At 38.3% G+C, this 24,193-nt stretch overlaps 1 protein-coding gene across 12 annotated transcripts in view; it reads left to right on the top strand.

The window, feature by feature from the left end:
- TLK2 (tousled like kinase 2) overlaps nucleotides 1–24,193 on the top strand; it is a 103,011-nt gene that overhangs the window by 14,415 nt on the left and 64,403 nt on the right. For 10 of the 12 annotated variants that reach the window (XR_007473329.1, XR_007473330.1, XM_004275666.4 and 7 more), the window contains exons 3-6: nucleotides 20,475–20,546; nucleotides 21,436–21,505; nucleotides 22,518–22,561; nucleotides 23,289–23,384. Coding sequence is in view for 10 of the 12 variants with exons in the window: in XM_004275666.4 (XP_004275714.1) it covers nucleotides 20,475–20,546; nucleotides 21,436–21,505; nucleotides 22,518–22,561; nucleotides 23,289–23,384 (282 nt within the window). In the remaining 2 variants the exon portion in view is untranslated. The remainder of the gene's footprint in view (nucleotides 1–20,474; nucleotides 20,547–21,435; nucleotides 21,506–22,517; nucleotides 22,562–23,288; nucleotides 23,385–24,193) is intronic. The other 2 variants (XM_049701648.1, XM_049701647.1) reach the window with 1 other exon arrangement.

The raw sequence follows: 24,193 nt of genomic DNA, 5'->3' as shown, positions 1-24,193 counted from the left end.
TCCCGTATCGTTGACAAAGCGCAGTCAGAAAATGGTGATTGTTTTTCTTTTAGTCCACATTTAGCAAAAGCCCTAGAAGTCTTGAAAATTTTGTTAGCATCTGCACAACTAGTAATACTACTCAAATGGCAGTTATTTTTGCAAACGGTATTATTGGCTCAGGATGTTGACAAAGTAAGTAACTTGGTGAGTTACATAGCATCGTTGAGCATCTTTTCACGTATGTCTTTGGAGAAATGTCTATTTCAACGCCTTTTATTTTAACCAAAGCATAGTTTAGTTTTAAAATGGTAACAGTAAGTGGCTATCCAAATTTGCTGTACTAGAATTTTTTTTTTTTTTTTTTGCGGTACGCAGACCTCTCACTGTTGCGGCCTCTCCCGTTGCGGAGCACAGGCTCCGGACGCGCAGGCTCAGCGGCCATGGCTCACGAGCCCAGCTGCTCCGTGGCATGTGGAATCTTCCCGGACTGGGGCACGAACCCGTGTCCCCTGCATCAGCAGGTGGACTCTCAACAACTGCGCCACCAGGGAATCCCTAGAATTTTATTTTAACCAGTATTACCCCAAGTATTAAGTCCTGTGAAGACTGTTAATGTTGCCTATATAAAGATAACAAGGTGATGGTATCTATTGTAATAGATGTGACCCGCGTGACTGATAACTTTGCTTTTATAAAGAGTAAGTATGTGACTTTTATCACATAGTCTGCTGCCAGGGTTCATGTTGATTTAATTTCTGTTTTGTCTGTCTCCAGAGGAATACTAAGGATTAATTGTGGAATTAAAATGTAATCTGAAGGGCCAGTTAATCTCAGGAGATGGTGCCTGTAGTTCAGGATATATTCTGTTATATTAACTAACTTCAGCAGGCAGATTTAATGTTCAAATTTGGCAGAAGCTACTAGCATCAAGCCAAAACTAACTTGTCCAATCTCCATTATATTAACAATTGACTAGCTAGAATCAAGGCACAAAATATTCCATCAGCTTCTAATGAAAAGCCGTTTGACCTGCTGTGTGATAATCTGGATGAGATGAAGGAGAAGAAATATAATAGCTATATTGAAATTTTAGTGCCCAAATTTTTCAGCAGTTGAGTTCAGCTAACTCTTACTGAGTTTGTACTATGTATAGGTGTTACAGAGGATTAAAAAAAAATCAACCAGGTGCACTGCATACTCTTGAGGCACTTATAATCAGGCAGGCATGGACCCATATGTCTATGGCACACAGCTGATGGTGGATATGGAGATGTGAAGGTATTACGAACCTAAAAGAAGGGAGCACATGTACATATGTATATTCACTCCCCTCCATTAAAAACAATATGGAGATGTGAAGTTATTATGAGCCTAAAAGGAGAGAGCGTAGTAATTAATTTGCTCGGGGGTCAGATTGTGGAAGGATGAGACTTTTTGTTTCACAGTAAGATCACTGTAGCTAAACAACCTAAGAAAAATTCTGATAAAATATTATTATGAATAAGTCACAGAATGATAGTGTAGAATAGCTTGGTTTTATTTTTTTTTAATATTTATTTATTTATTTGCCTGCACCTGGTCTTAGTTGCTGCACATGGGGTCTTCGCTGCCACGTGCGGGATCTTTAGTTGCAGTGCGAGAACTCTTAGTTGCAGCATGTGGGATCTAGTTCCCTGACCAGGGATCGAACCCGGGCCCCCTGCATTGGGAGCGTGGAGTCTTAGCCACTGGACCACCAGGGAAGTCCCCTAGAATAGCTTGGTGTTTTTTTTTTTTAGAATAGCTTGGTTTTAAAGCTTAGCAAAACTGCTTAGGGTCTAAGGCAGAGTTTTTTTTTTAAGAATTAATTTTGATTAGGTGATATATTTACATAGTACCAAATGCAGAAGATCTCAAAGATACACAATGAAACATCTCTGCTACGCTTTTCCTTTTTTTTTTTTTTTTTTTTGGCCACACCATGCGGCATGTGGGATCTTAGTTCCCCTACCAGGGATTGAACCTGTGCCCCCTGCATTGAGAGCATGGAGTCTTGACCACTTGACTGCCAGGGAAGTCCCTGCTACGCTTTTCCTATGTCCGTCTGGTTCCCTTCCCTGGAGACAACTATTAGCAGTTTCTTGTATTTTATTTGTGTGTGTGTATATCATATATATCACACATGACAATGTATACATTATACATGTGTGTGCGTGTGCAAATATGTATATTCACCCCTCCGTTTTTTAAAAATACAAAGACAAGTATGTTATATACACTATTGTGTATTTTCCTTTTCGTGTTTAAAATATTTTTTATATTAGAATAATAGAAATTGTTTTATATTAGTACACACAGAGCTTCCTTGGCTTTTTTTCCCCAAGGCTGTTTAATATTCCATTGTGCAGCTGAACCATAATTTAACCAATTTCCTGTGGATGGACACTTAGATGGACAACACTGTTTTATTGACATAAGCAGTGCTATAGTGAATAGCTTTGTAATACACAGTGTCATTTCACACATGTTTACTGGATAAATCCCTAGAAGTGGAATTGGTGGATCAAAGGATATGAGCGTTTGTAATTTTGGTAGTTATAGCCATATTCCTTTCCATAGAGAAGAGGAATATAACTGTATTCCTCCATCAGTGAATGAGAACATTTGTTTCCCCATAGTTGAGTATGTTAAGGGAGTTAGTTAAGGGAGTCTGTGGACAGATGCTAGTGTTCCTGAACCTTGTAAAATGATAGGTAAAAATTTGTATGTATGTATTTATGGCTGTGTCTTTTTCTGGGGGGACAGGTCCACAGTTTTCACTACATTCTTAAAAAGTTCAGTGATTCAGAATAGGGTTAAAGGAGCTCCCTATGGCACAGTGGTTAAGAATTCACCTGCCAGTGCAAGGGACACGGGTTCGAGCCCTGGTCTGGGAAGATCCCACATGCCACGGAGCAACTAAGTCCATGCGCCACAACTACTGAGCCTGTGCTCTAGAGCCCACGAGCCACAACTACTGAAGCCCGCGCGCCACAACTACCTAAGCTTGTGCGCCTAGAGCCCGTGCTCTGCAACGAAGAGTAGCCCTCACTCGCTGCAACTAGAGAAAGCCTGCGTGCAGCAACAAAGACCCAACACAGCCAAAAATAAAAAAATAAATAAAATTAAATCTTTAAAAAAAAAATAGGGTTAAAAACCACTATCTGGCAGTTAGTTGTTTCAAATTAGAACATATCGCTTTGAATCGTATTTCTCTTTTACAGACGTATTTGAGCAGAAGCATGTAAGTAATTATTAGAGATGTTGTGTGGAAAGTTATTGTGTAGGAGAATGGACTAAATCTAATTCCCAATCTTTTATTATTCTTCCCTTCACTCCCTTGGGAGGCCATGTTTTAAAAGGCCTGTTTTCTATTAAACTGAATTTATTAAGCAATACCTTATTTCCCCAGTTTTATTAATTAGAGCTTTAGAGCAGTATGAGGTGAGTTTTACTACATAGAGTTAATCCTTTCATCTATACTGAGTTGATGAAATTTTAGCTAAAGTCAAGTCAGTTTATCATTTTAAATAGGCTGTGTAGGTGAAAAATAGTTCAGGACCCCCACTGTTATCTTTAGGACTTATTAGAGATCTAAGGAACAAATCTCTACACCAGATAATCTCCAAGGCCCGTTTGAGTTCTGTGTGTCAGCAGTACATAGTCTGAGGTTTCTCGTTTTGTTTCTTTTTTTTGCGGTACGCGGGCCTCTCACCGTTGTGGCCTCTCCCGTTGCGGAGCACAGGCTCCGGACGCGCAGGCTCAGCGGCCATGGCTCACGGGCGCAGCCGCTCTGCGGCATGTGGGATCCTCCCGGACCGGGCACAAACCCGCGTACCCTGCATCGGCAGGCGGACTCCCAACCACTGCGCCACCAGGGAAGCCCAATTCTGAGGTTTTAATGAGGACCATATTAAGTTCTAATACAAGTACTATTACAAATAAACTCTCACCATAACAGATTCCATAGGGCTTTCATATTTTGGAATAATTTGGAATTAATCTGTAATTACAGTATGCATATTATTGAAAGTCACAATTCTGTTAAGCCCTGGAGAAAAAAACAGGAGCTATCTAAAATGAATTAGAAAGTTAAAAGATTTAATTTATTTAGAGCTAGTTGGTGGTGTTATGTAAAGCCCTCTCTTTTTTGATGCTATATTATTATTTGGTGGCTTGTTTTGAAAGGGAATTTTTCTAGGGATGATTTAGAATATTTCATGTGGGGAAAAGTGAGGTGAATCTGTATGCCATACTAGATACTGGAGCAAAAGTTAAAAGGTCTTGCCTGTTAATAGCACTCAATTAGGACAATTTTTTAAAAAATTGTTACATATTCTGGAATAGAACCTGAGGAGCTGTTTGTTATACAGAATTATTTGTTGTAGATAACTTATTTTATCTAGTTCTCCAAAGTTTTATTTATTTCTGAATAGAAATTTAGAACAAAAGTTTTGTTATGGGCTGTCCTTATAGAACTTTTTATAGTGACATTTGCTATAATGGGAATCTGCTTTTACTAACAAAACTTTGATTACAATGAATTTTTTTCTTTTTATTGGAGTATAGTTGATTTTCAGTGTTGTGTTTCATGAGTACAGCAAAGTGAATCAGTTATACATATACATATATCTACTCTTTTTTTAGATTCTTTTCCCATAGATTATTTGGAGGTTGGTTATGATAAGTTAAATGTGCATACCACTAAGAAAATAACAAAACAGAGATAATAGCTAATGATCTCTTAGTGGAGATAAAATGGAATACTTGAAAAAATATGTATCTCAGTTCTAAAGAAGGATGGGGAGGAGGAAAAGAAACAAAAGATAGGAAAAGAAAGTAACATAGTAGGTTTAAACACAGATAATTTGTAAATGGTCTAGCACTCCAATTAAGAGTGTCAGGTTAGATCATTGTTATGCGATCCAACTATGTGCTGTCTACAAGAAACCCACCTTATTTTTAACCTGTATCTTTGTATTTAAAAGGATGGAAAAAGATACTGTATAAACACTAAGTATAAAAAGATTGGCGTGCCTATAGTTGTATTAGACAAAGGAGACTTGAGAACAAGGAAAATATTACAAGGGGTAATGAAGGGCATTTCATAATGAAAAAAGGATGAATCCGTTGAGAAGACTCAGCAGTTGTAAATGTTATGCATCCAATAACAGAGCAAAGCAAAAACTGACAGTTGAAAGGAGCAGTAGACGAATCCACGGCTTTAGTTGGAAATTGCAGTATTCTCTCTCAATAACTGATAGAACAAGCAGGCAAAAAAATCAGCAAGGATGTAAAAGATTTGGACAATACTGTCAGTGAACTGTACCTAATTGACATTTATAGAACACTATACCCACATGCTTTTCAGGTGCACATAGAACATTTACCAAAATGGACTATATCCTGGGCTATAAAACTTGTTTCAACAAACTTAAAAGGATTAAAATTATATAGAGAGTATTCCGACTACAACAAAATTAAATAAGAAATCAAAAAGAAAAAGATACCTGGAAAATCTCCAAATATTTGCAAGTTAAATAACGTACTTTTAAATAAACTTTAGATCAAAGAAGAATTCACAAGGGAAATTAGAAAATCTTTTGACCTGAGTGAAAATGAAACATAGTCTATCAAAATTTGTGGTATGCAGCTAAAGCAGTGCTTTAGAAGGAAACAGTTTCAAAAGAAACATCTAAAATCAATGACCCAAGCTTCCCCCTTAAGAAGTTAGAAAAAGAGCAAACTAAGTAGGAGAGAAATAGAGTTGAAATAAATGAAATAGAAAGCAACTCTGAATAACCCTATATTAATTAAAGAAATTGGATTTGTAATTAAAAGCCTTTCCACAAAGAAAAGTCCAGGCCCACATGGCTTTATTGGTGAATTCTATCAAACATTTAAGGAAGAAATAACAAATTTTTCACAAATTTCAGAAAACACTTATGAGACCAACATTACCTTGATACCAAACCAGGTAAAGACATTATGAAAAAAGAGAACCATAGCTCAGTATCCCTCATGAATATATATGCAAAAATCATTAACAAAATATTAGTAAATTGAATCTAGCTCTCTATGTATCCTATATGTATGATAGCACATCATGACCAATTGGGTTTAATACCAATTGCAAGGTAGATTGAACATTAAAAGTCAATGTAATCTACCTTATTGATAAAATAAAGGTGAAAAGCTAAATGATCTTGTAATAGATGCATAAAAAGCACTTGAACAGAGTTCAGCACGAATTTGTGATAAAAGCTCTCAGCTGGTTAGGAATAGAAGGGAACTTCCTCAATCTGATAAAAGACGTCTATTAAAAACCTGCAATGAACCTCATACTTAAATGGTGAAAGATTGAGTGCATTCAACCTAATGTCCAGAACATGTCAAGGATATCTGTTCTCACAACTTCAATTCAGCATGTTCTGAAGGTCCTAGCCAGATGCATTAAGGCAAGTAAAACGAATAAGCTTATAGATTGGAAAGGGAAAGTAAAACTATGTTAATTTTTTAGATGTCTTATATTGCTTTGGCCAGAAAGTTCCTTCAGTATTTAAGTAAAAATAAAAGACACATTTTTCATTTTCACCAAGAACTTTGTTGAACAACGTATTCACTGTTTTGTTCTACTACCTTCTGCCATTTTTCAGGCAACTTCATAATTCCATCTTCCCAAAACTTTCTCTTTTTGAGCAAAGAACTGTTCCATGTGCATTTTACAATCTTCCAGGGAATTGAAATTTTTTCCATTAAGAGAATTTTGTAAAGACTGAAATAAATGGAAATCCAAAGGTGCAATGTCTGGTGAATACGGCGGATGAATCAGAACCATCCAGCCAAGCTATAACGGTTTTTGCCTGGTCATCAAAGAAACATGCAGTCTTGCATTATCCTGATGGAAGATTATGCATTTTCTGTTGACTAATTCCAGACACTTTTCGTCGAGTGCTGTTTTCACTTGGTCTAATTGAGAGCAGTACTTGTTGGAATTAATCGTTTGGTTTTCCAGAAGGAGCTCATACACAACTCCCTTCCAATCCCACTATATACACAACATCACATTCTTTGGATGAAGACCGGTCTTTGGTGTGGTTGGTGATGGTTCATTTCGCCTGCCCCACGATATCTTCTGTTCCACATTATCGTACAGTATCCAGTTTTCATTGCCTGTCACAATTTGTTTTAAAAGCAGAACCTTTTTGTTACATTTAATTAGAGGATTGCATTCAGAAATATAGTCAAGAGAGTTTTTTTCGCTTAGCTTATGTGGAACCCAAACATCAAAGTGAGTAACATAACCAGGCTGGTGCAAATGATTTTCAGTGCTTGATTTGGATATTTTGAGTATGTCGGCTATCTCCCGCGTGGTAAAACGCTGATTGTTCTCAATTAATGTCTCGATTTGATCGCTATCAACTTCAACTGGTGTACCCAACCGTGGAGCATCGTCCAGCGAGAAATCTCCAGCATAAAACTTTGCAAACCACTTTTGACACGTTTGATCAGTCACGGCACCTTCTCCATACACTGCACAAATCGTTTTTTGCGTTTCAGTTGCATTTTTACCTTTCTTGAAATAATAAAGCATAATATGCTGAATATGTTGCTTTTTTCCTTCCATCTTCAATATTAAAACGGCTGCACAAAAATTCACCAATTTTGATGTTTTTTTAAAATGCACACTGATATGACAGCTGTCACAATACAGTCTAACAAAATTGTTTCGAATGAAGTTAAAGACAACTAAGTGCCACTAGAGCCATCTTAGGGAAAAAGTGGAACGAACTTTTTGGCCAGCCCAACAGATGACATAATTATGCATGTAGAAAGTTCTGAGTAATTGGTGTAAAAAAAAGCTACTAGAATTTAAGTTTAGGCTACAAGTTCAATTTCTGAAATACATCAATTGTATTTATGTAAACTTGCAATGTACAATTGGCAATTGAAATTTGAAAAGCAATACAATTTACAATAGCATCAAATAGTGTAAATATAAAAACATTCCCCAAGAACAGAAGGATGAGAATATTTCTTAAGAGTTCCTTGTAATAGAAGTTTCTTTGTATTCCCACTTCATTAATGAGGACATTGAGGTACAAACGATTAAAGAACATCATTTGTTTATGAGCACACCTTCGTTAAATACCTGTTATGTAATAGATACTGTGCTAGGGACATAGTATATAGTAGTGAGTAGATGATTATCCCTTCACTCATGGAGTTTATAATCTAGTGGAGATTGCAGGAAGAAATAGATTGAGGGTGCTGCGTTCCCAGCCTTGGTTTAGCATTTTTTATTTAGATCAGTGGTTCAAAGCCATTACCTTTTAGTTAGATTTTAAATATTGTGACTTGTTGAATAATCTGGCCTCTATGCGGGCAAACTATTTTATTGTAATATATGCCTGACAGTTTATAGAGTGCTTAAAACTGGTTAGCTTGGTCGTTTAAAGTTTCATGTTAAGGATGGTCCATGCGTATCTTCCCGTACTCCCATTGAGCACCAATTTTATTTCAGGCAGTATTTTACCCACCTCCCCAATATATAGTATTATTTAATTCTTGCAATATCCCTAAGGTGGGTGGTTTTTCCTTTTTTATCACAGATGAGAAGACCAGAGTTCATAGAGCTTAAGTGATTTGCCTAGTTTCATTCAGTGGTTCAGTGATTCAGTCCCACACCTACCTGACTTTAAACTGTTGGTACCAGCTATTCTCATTTTTCTATTGGTCACAACCCTGGGCCATCCCATTCTTGCCCATTCAGGAAATGTGAGTAAGTGAGATAAATTTTTATAGTGCTAAGTTTGAATCTTCCTTTTTTTTTTTTAGAGAAAAACTTTTATTTATTTATTTATTTTGGCTGTGTTGGGCCTTCGTTGCTGCGCTCGGACTTTCTCTAGTTGCGGTGAGTGGGGGCTGCTCTTCATTGTGGTGCACGGGCTTCTCATTGTGGTGGCTTCTCTTGTTGTGGAGCATGGGCTCTAGGTGCACGGGCTTCAGTAGTTGTGGCACGTGGACTCAGTAGTTGTGGTGCACGGCCTGTAGAACCCAGGCTCAGTAGTTGTGGCGCACGGGCTTAGTTGCTTCGCTGCATGTGGGATCTTCCCGGACCAGGGCTCGAACCCGAGTCCCCTGCATTGGCAGGTGGATTCTTAACCACTGTGCCACCAGGGAAGCCCTGCAGTAGGAGTTTTGTTATACTGTTTCCTGTAGGAGAGGGCAGTGGGTTTGTTTCTTACAGATTAATTAATGATCTCTTCAGAACAGTAAAAACCAGGAACCTTAAACTTACTGGTCATCGAACTTTCTTTAGGGTTATGTATCCCTTGGATATTTTAATTCTGATTATGATTTTCTTTCTTATGAAAGATTATGCTGATCTTTTAATTTTTGTTCTTATGACCATTTCTTCTGTGTTATCTTTACTGTGAATGTGCCCCATGATTTTGTACATTGCTTCCCTTTTCTATCTGTAAATATTAAATTTGTAGTTTTTAATCAATAAAGGAGAGGGTTTTTTTGTTTGTTTTTCAGCATAAGGAGTAAGGTTAAAGGCTAAATTTTAAGCTTTATGATAAGCTATAAAGTCCATATGACTTGCTTTTATGTGAATTGAAGTCATACTCCTTTCCCTTAGGATTAGTTTTTTTAAATGATTAATTTTCAGTTGTATAAGGAATGCATGCATACTTTTATAATAATGAGAACTGTAATTGTTCAGAAAACTTTGGTATGTATCCACCTAGATTTTTAAAATACTGTACTTATCCAATTGCATACATATTTACCCGTAGAAAACATACAGTACTGATTTCTCTGTGACTTTTACAAACATTATTGTTATTATTATTGTTCTGAACTTATCATTATTGTTCTGAACTTACTTTTCACACAGCAGATGATTTTGAGATCTACCATAAAGAAGTTGTTAAATGTAGACCTAGTTTGGATCACTGTTTGAATAATCATCCCGTAAACACATTTGTAGAATGGTGTTTTGTCACTTACTTAAAGAAATATTAGATAAGGGATTAGAAAATTAGAAGGAGAAAACGTAGCCTGATCCTTTCCATAGATGATCAGGAAGCTCTGGAGGGCAGGATTATGTTTGATGCTCTTCTGTATCCGCCACAGTAGCAGTACAGTCCCGTGGTTGTAAGTCCTTCCTGTATTGAGCAAGAGTGCACTGATTTTTTATTTTTTTAATTTTTTTTAATTTTTGGCTGTGTTGGGTCTTTGTTGCTGCGCAGGCTTTCTCTAGTTGCGGCGAGCGAGGGCTACTCTTCGTTGCGGTGCGCGGGCTTCTCACTGCGGTGGCTTCTCTTGTTGCGGAGCACGGGCTGTAGGTGTGTGGGCTTCAGTAATTGTGGCTCGCGGGCTATAGAGCACAGGCTCAGTAGTTGTGGCGCACGGGCTTAGTTGCTCCGTGGCATGTGGGATCTTCCCGGACCAGGGCTCGAACCCGTGTCCCCTGCATTGGCAGGCGCATTCTTAACCACTGCACCACCAGGGAAGCCCGAGTGCACTGATTTTTAAGTTTTATTAAGATGTAATTCACACAACATACAGTTTACTCAATTAAGGTATACAATTCAATGGCTCCAAGTGTATTTATAGAAATGTGAAACCATTACCACAATCAATTTTGGAACATTTTCCTCACCTCAAAAACCAAAACCAAAACCAAAACCACAAAACCTTACCCCTTAGCTTTCACCCTCAAAATCCTCTCTCTCTCAGCTCTAGGCAACCATTAGTCTACTTTTTGTCTCGATAGATTTTGCCTGCTCTGAAAATTTAATATAAATGGAATCATACAATATGTGGTCCTTTGTGATTGGCTTCTTTCACTTAGCATCACATTTGTAAGGTTTGTTCCTGTATCAGAACTTCATTTCTTTTTATTGCCAAATAATATTCCATTGTATGGATAGACCTCATTTTGTTTATTCACTCTTTCAGTTGATGGACGTTTGGGTTGTTTCCATTTTTTGGCTATTATTAATAATGTGCCATGAACATTCATGTACATGTTTTTGTGTGCACATATGTTTTCATTTCTCTTGGGTGTATTCCTAGGAGTGGAATTGCTGGGTCTTATGGTTAAGAGATAGTCCATTAAGGGATGAACATAATATAAAACTAAGAATCTGTTTTTTTTAAGTCATTAGTTTAACCCTTTGAGGGACTGCCAGACTGTTTCTCAAAGTGGCTGTGCCATTTACCTCTCCACCAGCAGTATATGAGGGTTAAACTTTCTCCATATCTTTGCCAATGTCTGTCGTACTATCTGTCTTGTTGGTTATATGTGCCAGATCTTGAGTAAATATATAGACTTCCATAGGCAGGTTTGTCCAGGAGAAAAAACAAAGGATTTCTTATTCTTACTGTTGGACTTGCTTGTCTGGAAATGGATGTTAATAAATTACATGGTTAGGATTTTGCCATTTATTTAGGACTGAAATACTACTAAAAATCATTAATATCAGTTAAGGATTTTCTTGACAATATACTGTAATATTTTGTTTGCTTGCCAAAACACAAAGTCATTCATTTAAAATCACCCCACTGATTTGACTCTGCTATGGGGTGAAAAGGTGGTGCTAACTAATGACTAAAAAAAGTACAGAGACCCCTAGTTTTAACCCATTAGGTCTAGTCTTTAATGGAGTATCTTTTTTTTTTGTTTTTAATGGAATATCTTTTAACTACCTCAGGTAGTTTGACCCTGTTGTCAACTGTGCTCCTTTATACTTAAATTTAACTTTTGTCTGCTGTTCTCAATCCCTTTTAAGATGCCAATTTAGTTCAAGGAGGAAATGAAGACTTTAGAAACTAAACAAATGTTGACATTTAGATTTTTACAAGAGTGAAAGATTAACCTTTGGCCTCCACTTCTACAAGGTTTTCTTAGTTCATATAGGCTTCATTCATGTGCTAAAGGTTGGTTGTCCACATTCGTATTTTAACCTCAGTTTTCATAAGTTTATAACTTGTCCACAAGGTTTTCTTTAGGCTTGTTACTGACGTATTTTTAAGCCCCCCAAAAGTGCATTTAAGTATATTAAAAGTGTGTTTTATTTTGTTTTGGGGAGCCCTGCTTTTTTTTAAAACGAGAAACTTGACTCTTGTCTATTTTTTAAACTGTCCATTTGGTGTTTTACTTAAAAAAAAATCATTAGCAGGAGACAGGGTAATCAGCTTAAATGTTAGCGTAGAAAATAGGGCTTTTACTGAGGAGTCTTAACTTATTATCAAACTTTGTTTAAAAAATTTTTTTTCTTTTATCTTTATTTAAAAAAATAAACTGTTGTGTTAAAGGCTGACTTTCAGTAGATTGAAGATTAGGAATGAATCAATCTAGAGTTGGAAAATTAGAAAACAAAGAGGAAAATGGAGGAAGTAAATGGAATATAACAAAATTGAGGACTTAGAGAAAAAACGAAATGGATGCTGTTAGTTATGTGATTAATATGAAAATCTCAGTGAATTAGATAATTTCACTCAAAGATAGTAGAAATTAATGTTGACAAAAATAAGATGTAAAATCAGAATAGACTCCTATAACCAAGGAAAAATCAAGATTTTAAAGTTATTTCCTCCTCCTCCTCTTCCTCCTACTCCTTTGAAGCAGTGCAAAACAATTCACTCCCTGGTTACTGGTGATCTCTCCTAACCTTTCAAGAAGTAGATAATTCTCAGGTTAAATAATAACATAGGGATAATAAACTCTGATAGCAAAACCTGACAGATATGAGGAAGTAAAAGTATAACCTAATTTCATTTATGAATATATAGATGTTTAAATTCAAGTAAAAACACTTGCGAATGGCTAATTATTTTGTTTCAGGGAGTTTATCCGAAGAATGTTGGACAAGTTCAGTATTTTAAAAATGTATTAATAGGACTTCCCTGGTGGCGTAGTGGTTAAGAATCCGCCTGTCAATGCAGGGGACACGGATTCAAGCCCTGGTCTGGGAGGATCCCACATGCCGTGGAGCAACTAAGCCCGTGTGCCACAACTACTGAGCCTGCGCTCTAGAGCCCGTGAGACACAACTACTGAAGCCCGCGTTTCTAGAGCCCGTGCTCCACAACAAGAGAAGCCACCACAATGGGAAGCCTATGGACTGCAACAAAGAGCAGTCCCCACTTGCCGCAACTAGAGAAAGCCCGCGTGCAGCAACGAAGACCCAATGCAACCTAAATAAATAAATAAATTTATTAAAAAATATATATGTAGCACTCACTTAAAAAATGTATTAATATATGTAGAGATGACTCTATATTAATATATCTAGAGTATAGTGCTACTGAATGGCTAGTAGCACATATTTTGAAGCCAGGTAGCTTAGGTCTAGATCCTGGCTCTGCTTCTTGCCAGCTGTGTGATGTTGGAGAGTTCACTAAACTTCTCTTATAGTTTCCTCATCTAATAATGAGACAACTGATAGCTATCATATAAGGTTGTCATTAGTTTGCTAGGGCTGCCATAACATAGACCGGGCGGCTTAAACAATGGAAATTTATTTTCTCACAGTTCTGGAGGCTGGAAGTTCAAGATCAGCATGTCAGTAGGATTGATTGCTTTTGAGGCTTTCTCTCCTTGGCTTGCAGATGACCACCTTCTCGCTGTGTCCTCATATGGTCTTTCCTCTGTGTGTGTGCATGTCTGGTGCCTCTGTGTCCTAATTTCCACTTTGTATAAGGACATCAGTCGTATTGGATTAGGGTCCACCCTAATGACACATTTTAGCTTAGTTACCTCTTCAAAGGCCCTGTCTACAAATACATTCTGAGGTTTTGGGGGTTAGGACTTCAACATATAAATTTGAGGAAGACACAGTTGAGCCCATTACAGGTTGTTAGGAGGATTAAATGTGCTAATATAGAATACCCGACCGTGTAGCAAGCACTACCTAAGTATTGTTTACCATTATCATTTCTTAACCATAGCAAGTAGTTATACCCCTTCTGTCCCAATGTAAGCACCTCATGTAATTATAGTACAATATTAAAATCAGGAAGTTGACATTGGTGAAATCCACAGAACTCATTCAGGTTTCATGTATATGCACATCATTTGTGTGTGTGTGTGTACATGTACTTCTGTGAAATTTTATCACTTGTAGCTTATTGTATCCACCACCACAATCAAGATGCAGAACTGCTTCGACAAGACTCTCTCCTGCTACTCCTTTGACAATGTTGATTCTTCCAATCTAAGAACATGCTATATCCTTCGTCTGTATGTCTATCTTCATGCCAGTGCCATACTGTTTTGATTACTGTAGCTTTGTAAATAAGTGGAAATGGGAGACCTCCAACTCTAACTTTTACAAGATTATTTTGGCTCTTTGCAGTCTTATTACAGTTTTTAATGGTAAAGCACTAGAGGAGTCACCTTGAAAAAAGAAGAACAAAACAGTGTTCTTTATGGTGATTATTTATGTTTTATTCAAAGCAGTAAAATATGAAACAATAAGAGATATAAATTATGGAAAGGAATGTATAAGCTTATTATTTATAAACGCTATGATTTATATCTAGACAACAAACTCAAGAGGAACAAACTGCGAGATGATTAGAAAGAGTAACAGTTCAGTAAAGTGACTGGCTAAATGAAGTATATGAAAATTATATAATTCCTGAATGTCAGCAGTATCAGAACAATAGGAAAAATTGAATCCCAGTTATTTTAACTTGGGAGATGAAGACGAAGATGTCACAGTGGTGAATGGGAGTTAAACTTTGGTAACCCATAAGCTTTTATGCTTTTGGGGTTAATTTCCCCCTGGGGGTAGTAATTGAGGCCAAAGGCTTGAACTGGAACTGTATAAGGCTGGGAATTGGGAAGGGGTAAACCTGTCTAAGACTAGTAAAACTGCCCACCAGTCCAGGACGTAGGATGGAAGTGAGCTGCCTAACTTTGGATTGTGGCTGTTAAAAGCCACAAGAAATGGAAACTACAATTTTGTGCGGAAATCCTGGGCAGGAAAGCTAATGTATAAATATGTTTGGAACTGATGAATGTTGTAGGGCACTGGCAGAGGTGACCATTAAACTTCCCTTGGGACTGACTGCTCCTTAACCCCTGAAATGTGGAGAACTCCCCCAAAGCTGAATATGAACTCATACAAAACTTATAAAGCACCTTAGTAAAAAGATGCAACAAGTAGGAAAATTTACAATTGAAGGACTGATAATAATAGACTGGAACTTAATTATCTAGTATAGTCCATATTCAGTTTCTGCCTTTGTCCCAATGATGTCCTTTATTGGTTTTGCTTTGTTTTGCTATCCACAGTCAAATCAAGGATCATACATTGAATTTAGTCATGCCTTTTTATCCTCATCTAATTTAGCTTAGGTTTTTTCTGCCTTTTTTGTTTTTTAATGATAGTGACATTTTTGAAAGATAACATTGTTTGCCTAAAAGCCTTTGGTTAGCTCCCTTACTAGACAGTAAGCTGTTTTAGAACAGGGAATGTATGTCATTTATCCCTGCTAATTAAATTTAATCTAATGATTTTATAATAATTTGGGATGCTGTGCATCAGAAAAGGATGGTGAAAGGTAGGATTAAGTGATTCTTAATCCTTTTTTTCTTTTCGTTAGACACACATACCCAAGGAACCACAAGGATCCTTGCTTGTGCCTCTTGCATCGATATTTCAAACACTACAATGTACACCACTGTTACGCACACTTTACAGTTTATGTCATTATCAGTAATTGCTAATAAAAAAATAGGTTCTTCAGTTCTCTCTTGCCACAACTACTGAAGCCTGTGCTCCTGGAGCCTGTGCTACGCAACGGGAGAAGCCACCGCAGTGAGGAGCCCGTGTACCGCGGCGGGGAGTAGCCACCGCTCGCCGCAAATAGAGAAAAACCCACACACAGCAGCAAAGACCCAACGCAGCCAAAAATAAATGAAATAAAATAAATTTATATATATAAAAAAAGGAAATGGCAAGTATGATGAATGAAGCCCGCCATTTCCTTTTGAAAATGAGGGATAGGGCTTCCCTGGTGACGCAGTGGTTAAGAATCCGCCTGCCAATGCAGGGGACACGGGTTCAAGCCCTGGTCTGGGAAGATCCCACATGCCGCGGAGCAACTAAGTCCGTGCGCCACAACTGCTGAGCCTGCACTCTAGAGTCTGTGAGCCACAACTACTGAGCCTGTGTGCCACAACTACTGAAGCCCACATACCTAGAGCCCGTGCTCCGCTGCAATGAGAAGCCTGCGCACCGCAACGTAGAGCCTCCCCTGCTCCCCGCAACTAGAGAAAGCCCCGCACAAGCAACGAAGACCCAACGCAGCCAAAAATAAATAATTAATTTATAAAAAAGAAAATGAGGGATAGTTGGTGGGTAAAGTGGATAGTTAAAATATAGTGTATGGGGCTTCCCTGGTGGTGCAGTGGTTGAGAGTCCGCCTGCCGATTCAGGGGACACGGGTTCGTGCCCCGGTCCGGGAAGATCCCACATGCCGCGGAGCGGCTGGGCCCGTGAGCCATGGCCGCTGAGCCTGCACGTCCGGAGCCTGTGCTCCGCGGTGGGGGAGGCCACAACAGTGAGAGGCCCGCGTACCACACACAAAAAAAATAAAAAATAAATAATAAAATATAGTGTACGGTTTTATTATTATCCAAGGGGAGGGGAAATACTTCATAATGGTTACAGTAAAGATAATTCACAAACGGAATATTTTAAGAATTTAGGCATAGAAAGATTCAATTTAAATTATTCTAGAATTCTTACGTGAATAAAGCTCTTTTTTTTTTCAATTAAAACATCATGGAACTCTTATTATATCTTTAAAGGAATAAGTCCTTTGTTGATTTATGTCACTGGGAATACATGATTTGATTTTATTTCTTATCCCTAGTTTCACTTTATTTTTTTTATTTGCAGTTTCACAAGTATCTGTGAAGCCTTCTGGTATATTGTGTTGATTACAGTTTAAAAATAGTGCTTTAAGGACACAGTGAAAAGAAAACTTAATACACCCTTAAAAGAATGTAAATTATTTCTGACGCTAAGCCTAGTAATTGTTGTTTTTTTAACAACCTTATTGAGATATAATTCATATTCCATACAATTCACCCATTTAAATTACACAATTCATTGGTTTTTAGTATATTCACAGATACGTACAACCATCAACACAGTTTTAGAATATTTTTATCCCCTCAAAAAGAAACCCCATACCCTTTAGCTATCACCCCCATGTTCTCCAACTCCTCCCCTAAGCAACTACTGTTTACATTCTGTTTGTCTTAGATTTCCCTATTCTGGATTTTCACATGAGTAGTCATTTGATATGTGGTCTGTTGTGACTGGCTTCTTTTACTCAGCAAAATGTTTTCAAGGTTTGTTTATATTGTAGCATATATCATTGCTTGATTCCTTTTTATGGTCAAGTAATATTCCATTGTATGAATATACCATATTTTGTGTATCCATTTATTAGTTGATGGATATCTGGATTGTTTCCACCTTTTGGCTTTTGTGAGTAATGCTGCTGTAAAGATTTGTGTCCAGGTTTGTGTGTGTACATGTTTTTATTTCTTTTCAGTATGTACCTAGGAGTAGCATTCCGGGTCATATGTAACTCTGTGTTTAATTGTTTGAGGAACTGCCCGACAGTTTTTGAAAGCACCTGCACTATTTTACATTCCTACCAGCAGTGTGTGAGGTGTGAGGGTTCCAGTTTCTCCACATTCTTGCCAGCACTTCTTGTTGTCTTTTTTGAATCTAGCCATCCTAGTAAGTGTGAAGTGGTACCCCATTTTGGTTTTGATTTGTGTTTCCCCATTGGCTAATGATGTTGAGCTTCTATTCATGTGCTTATTGGCCATTTGTATCTCATCTTTGGAGAAATGTCTGTTTAGACCTTTTGCCCAGTTTAAATTGGGTTATCTGTGTTTATTTCTGAATTGTAAGAGTTCTTTACACAGCATACAAGTACCTTATCAGATGTGTGATTTGCAAATATCTTCTTTCGTGGGTTTTCTTCGGTGATAGTGTCTTTTCAACCGTAAATGTTTTTAATTTTGAAAAAGTCCAGTTTATCTTTTTTTTACTTTTGTTGTTGGCACTTTTAGTGTCATATCTAAGAATTCTTTGCCCAGTTTGAGGTCATGAAGATTTACCCCTATTTTTTTTTTTAAGGGAACTTTTTGGTTGCATTGGATCTTCATTGTTGCGCGGGCTTTCTTTAGTGTGGTGAGTGGGGGCTACTCTTCGTTGCGGTGCATGGGCTTCTCATTGCAGTGGATTCTCTTGTTGCGGAGCACGGGCTCTAGGCGTGCGGGCTTCAGTAGTTGTGGCACGCAGGCTCAGTAGTTGTGGCCCGCGGGCTCTAGAGCACAGGCTCAGTAGTTGTGGCGCACGGGCTTAGTTGCTCTGCGGCATGTGGGATCTTCCTGGACCAGGGCTTGAACCCGTGTCTCCTGCGTTGGCAGGTGGATTCTTAACCACTGTGCCACCAGGGAAGTCCCTTTTCCTCTACTTCTTTAGTTACTGTTTCCTTTGGTTCCATGAACATATTTAGGATGGCTATTTTGAAATATTTTTCTGTTAAATCCAGCATCTGGTCATTCTCACCAGCAGTTTCTTTTGCCTGCTTTTTTTTTTCTTTTCCTGGTATATGGGTTGTACTTGTTTGTTTCTTTGCATGCCTCATGATTTTTTGTTGGAAATTGGTCATTTTAGATGATACGTTGTAGCACCTCTGGGTACTGATTTCTCATCCTGTTCTTTGGGGCCTTGATATTGTTGCTTGTTTATTTGTTTAGTGACTGGCTGGATTATCTTAGTGAAGTCTGTTCTACCACGCATCCCCCCAGAGCTAAGCCTCTTGGTACTCCTCAGGGAGGCTTGGCGTTAGGTAAGCCTGCAGGTGCCCTGTGGTGACTGGTACTCAGTAGGACTCTTTTCCTGACCAACCCAGCTGTTAAACTACACTAGTTGTCCAGATTGCTCTCTTGTTTTCAACAGTGCCCTGAGGCATACATTCCTCTACAGACTACAAACTAATCCAATCAAACTGGGGCTCCTTGGAAGGAAAAGTTTCTGAGGTCAATGTTTGCTATATGTTCTGACCCCAGGGAGGTCTCCTCCCTGGTGTCTTATTCCTTGATTCTCTCCTGCAAACTAGCTGACCTACAGTCTAGACTGTATCTTCATTACACGAATCTCTTTCTGCTTGCCTTTTACCAAAACCTCCCTTAGATTTAAACTTGTCTACACTGTTGGGAATGAAGTCAGGTCCTTTGGGAAAAGATTTGGTACTACATGTTCCAGCTTTTTCCCCCTGGTAAAATTTCCAAGCCAGGGTTCTGGAGCTGGGGGTGGGGACAGTGAGTAATACTTTTCTGTGAGTGACATTCAGGCTGTAGGAACTGAGTGCCAGGAGGTAGAATGTGGAGATGCGGCACCACAGCAGCTTGTCTCTCCTGGTGTTGAACCACTGTCTCACGAGCTGAGCGAGAGGGCTGTTGGGGTCCCAGTATTCTCAGTTGACCATGCCTAAGGCAGAGCCTCTGTTCCACAAGTTGGTGTTGGGCAGAAGGGAGCCTCCTGTCTTTGATGTACTTGCCTGGGACTTAGCCTCAGTAATGGGGGCTGGGGATGGGTTGAGAAGTCCGAAGTCCTGCTCCTCCCAGGAAGAAAGCCCTTGGACTGAGAGCTGGGGGAAGGGGGGACCTTGTGCTCTTGGCTGCAGCAGTCTGGAGCCTTGCTGAGATGGGGGGGGGCGGGGGTGGGGTGGGGAGAGTGGTCTTGGTTCTAATACCACAGACTTTCACCTTTCAGGCTGAATTTTCATAGATTTTACTGAATGGTTGTTTCTTCATTTGCTGTTTGCCCTTAGGGACCATTGTCAGAGGCTTTGAATGGTGGTTTTTAAAAATAATTTGCATGTTTCCCTGAGGAGTGAGCTAGCAGAGATCCTCACGCCATTAGGCTAGAAGTCAATCTCTTGTAACTGTTTGTTGAGCTAGCAGTCATGCCTGTTTTAAAGCATGATTCGGAAAAGTGTTTCCTTCATTATGGTCTCTGACTGCCTCCTCATGAGGAACCCTTGACATACCCCTTAACACCTCAACTTTCAGATATTGCCTGTGTGATACGAGAGGCCAAGAGAATTGATTTTCCCCAGCTTATTTTCCTTAAAGAATGAACTTGCTACATGTGAAAGTACTCTAGAAGGGAAAATTTGCACGAGTTAAGAGTTTATAAAGGAAATGAAAATAATATTAGCTAGAGAATTTTAACATGAGGGCCCTGTACTATATGGTTGATTGAGTTCTGTTCAAGTTGGCTCAGAGGTGTTGCAGTTAACTCTTGGCTTCTTTGACCTGACTTAGATATCAAAATCAAATGGCTTCTCCCTCATTTTTGCTGTCATCCTTAAATTAGTTTATTTTGATTCCTTTTCTTTTTTCTTTCTTTTCAGGGGCCACTCAATAGTGAGTCTTCCAACCAGAGCTTGTGCAGCGTGGGGTCCTTGAGTGATAAAGAAGTAGAGGTAAGAAGCCACATCCATGGCAAGACTTCTCATATTCCCACACTTTGGGTCTGGGTTAAACCATAGCACTGCAAACTCTGGTGTCCTGTTAGGGTCTGGGTGAATGACTCCCCTTTGAGTTGTTTGCTCGTTGTACAGTTGTGATGTGGCCTTGATGGGTTTTTATTACGATAATAATAACCATCAATAAAGGGTAGAGATTTGCAGTTGTAGCTGAACTAGCCTAGGTGCCATTGAATTTTAGCACTTTTTAGTACTTCAACAGAGTTGGGTTAGTGTGGCCCGACAGACTTTAGTAAGAAAATTTGAAGTTTTTTTTTTTTAAGGCACACAACCTAGCTGCATAGATAGGTAACCGCTTACTTTGCACTTAGATAAAACTTTCAATAAATTAGTCAGTTGATTATGCATATCTTTCCTTTTTGGAAAAAAGGATTAGATTTAAGCTCTTTTAAAGTAGAAATGTTGTGGAAATTCCCTGGTGGTCCAGTGGTTAGGACTCAGCGCTTTCAGTGCCAGGCCCGGGTTCAATCCCTGGTTGGGGAAATAAGATCCCGCAAGCCGAGTGGCATGGCCAAAAAAAAAAAAAAAAGTAGAAATATTGTAACAGCTGCTGTCTGAGAGCCTACTATATGCTAGATGCTTGTACTACATTTGTGCTTTGTAAAATTGAAGCTCTGATACTTTGAGCAGTTTGCTAAAAATTGTATAGGTGGCTTGGTTCCAAATCCTGTACTCTTTCCATGACCTAAGAGTTGGACACTCATTTAGGACTTGTCTGAGCCAGTTAAATATCCTTATAAATTTGATATTTTGTACATACTCTCTAATTTTCATAATGTGAAAAGTTTAACAAAATGCTAATTGTGATGTATATGGTATTTAACAGACTCCTGAGAAAAAACAGAATGACCAGCGAAACCGGAAAAGAAAAGCTGAACCATATGAAACTAGCCAAGGTAGTAATACTTTCACACCGGTAAAAATACTAGATTCTTATGTACTTAGATAGAAAATTTCCAGCTCACACTAAGTAATTAGTTTGTGCACAGGGATTCCTAACAATGAAGATTTGTATTCCTTAAGGGAATATCAGGTTGTTTATTATAGACTTGCCATTTGATACACACTTGACGAAACAGTGTCAGTTCTTTGGGGACTCTGGTTTTCCCTGTTGTAAGTTAACCATCTTCTCGCCATGGGTTTGTCTTCAGACTAAGTATTTATTGTACAGAAAAGAGGTTACATTGGAGTTTTAACTATGTCTTGCACTAGATCAGTGATTTGCTAATAATAGGCAAGCAGAAATGGTTTCAGTCACATGGCTGTCCTTTTACCTGCCCTTCTTCCATGTCAATTATTTAGTTGTACATTGGTGCCCAGTGGAATAAATCTGTAAATATGATGGTGGTAATGCCAAATTTCTGTAAATAATTAAAGGAAGAATAAATGAAATGGCAGAGCTTCCAAGAAATGGACACCCTAGTCTTTTTTTTTTTTTTTCATATTCTTTTAATCTGCAAATCATTTTTTACTTTTTTGGGAGAAAATTTTCCCAAAGTGACAAGGTCACATAAAGTTTTTTGTGAAATAGAATAAACCCTTTTGTTCTGATGAATTTGTTTTGAATTTTTTGTCCTCTTAGTTGGGGGTGTAGTTTATAGTTTAGTTTTATTTTGATGCACAGTTGTGGCATGAGTTTTGTTAGTGTACTTGTAAAGAAAGATTAGTGAATCTTAAAGGAAAGTGAACTGTGAAAAAGTCTTTCACTGCTTATTTCAGTCTTTAATTTTGTGGAGGAAACTGTCTTCTGTTCTTATGATACAGGTATTTTGGCTCATTTGTTAAAAGTAAGCTTGACATTTGAATTGATAACAACATAGGCAGTTATTGAATACATAGTACACTTGAGCGAATGATGGTTTACTTGTGTTACTGGAAAAACTATACTTACTTTGGTTTTATTTTCAGGGAAAGGCACTCCTAGGGGACATAAAATTAGTGATTACTTTGAGGTAAGTTAAGTTTTTGGAAAAAGAAATCTATAGTGATTTTTTTAAAAACCTAAATCCTTTTGTTCATTTAAGGCTTTAGAGAGGAATATATTGCCTTTACTGTGCTCTCCTCCCCTTCCTCCCCATCTTCATCAACCCTATGCTGCCCCATCTCTATAAGAGGAAACGGCTGCTGACTTCCTAAATTTAAATTTGTTTATGATGTGTCTTTTCTGTGATGATATAAAAATTCACAAATGAGGTGATTTTTCTCTTGGCCAGACTAGGTTTCGTGTCTTACAAAGATTGAAGTGAAATGACTTGGACTCTTGTTTTGTCCTCTTCCCTTTAGTCCATAGGAACCTGTAGTAAGCTCACTGACCCATCCTTAGTGGTTACTGAAGAAGACACTAACATCCACTGTACCACTATATTCCTGCTTTGTGTATTTTGAGACAAGAAGGGAAAACATTCTTCTCTTATGTCCTTTCAAAACCATGTGTACCTTCAGCTTTCTAGCCATGTTTTCTTTATATCTTGGTACATTTCTGCTGGAGCTCCTCCTTAAAATCTCGTTGAAAAGATAGCAGAATTTGACTTATATGGCATTTTCTCTCTAGAATAAGATATATTGACTTAAAGGGGCCGTATATAATTAAGACCTGTTTGTGTATTAATCTTTTACTCTCCTTATCTGAAGCCTAGTACTGTTGTGAATTATTCATATCCATTTTTCCCTGTTGGCCAGTTTGCTGGGGGAAGCGGGCCAGGAACCAGCCCTGGCAGAAGTGTTCCACCAGTTGCACGATCCTCACCGCAACATTCCTTATCCAATCCCTTACCGGTAAGCATTCACCTGGAGAAATTTGACACCTGTTGTAGGAGACAAGAAGCCCAGGAACACTCGAGCAAAAGTTTCTCTTCCGTTAATTACCCAAGGGGAATGAGGCATTAAGGAGAAACGTTCATAGCATTACCTATGAATCACTTAACTTAGATTCAAATCTGTATCAGTAAATTTACATTTTATAAGAGCTGACCCTTTTCTCCCAGTATAATAAATTACTTCTAGGCCTGCAGCTCATTGTTCTGTCAAGGAACTGATTTCCAATCCAAACATCAGATTTTTATCCTTGCCAGACTTAAATGTTCCTATAACTAAATTCCTTAAAAAAAAATTTGGTCAGCTCCTGGCATTTGAATTATTTTTAAGGCTTACTAGAGAAGCTAAAGCTACACAAATTTGGGATAGGTTTGTTTTCTGCCTATAAGTGAGATCTGAAACTCTTAAAAACATTATAGCCAAGTTAGTGGTTCTCAACCGGAGGTAGTTTGTCCCCTCAGGGGACATTTGGCAGTGTTGGAGTAATTATTGGTCAGAAATAGAGGGTGAGTGGAAGGATGCCATAGGCATTTACTGGGCAGAGGCCAGGGATGCTGTTAAACATCTTACAGTGCACAGGACAGGCGCCACCACGAAGATCCAGTCCAAAATGACACTAGTGCTAAGGTTGAGAATCCCTGAGCTAGCTAATGTAGGGTTTTGTGTTAATTTGCTCAAGTGCCTTTGGATAATTTGTTGATACCAGTAAGAACTCTGTACTTAAGAGTGTATTATGTCTACTGATGCTTCAGGTATTGCTGTGGGATCCA

This window comes from Orcinus orca, chromosome 19, assembly GCF_937001465.1.
Source record: "Orcinus orca chromosome 19, mOrcOrc1.1, whole genome shotgun sequence".
Lineage (NCBI taxonomy): Eukaryota > Metazoa > Chordata > Mammalia > Artiodactyla > Delphinidae > Orcinus > Orcinus orca.
Note: the sequence above shows the minus strand (reverse complement) of the source record. Positions and strands in the feature narration are given on the sequence as shown.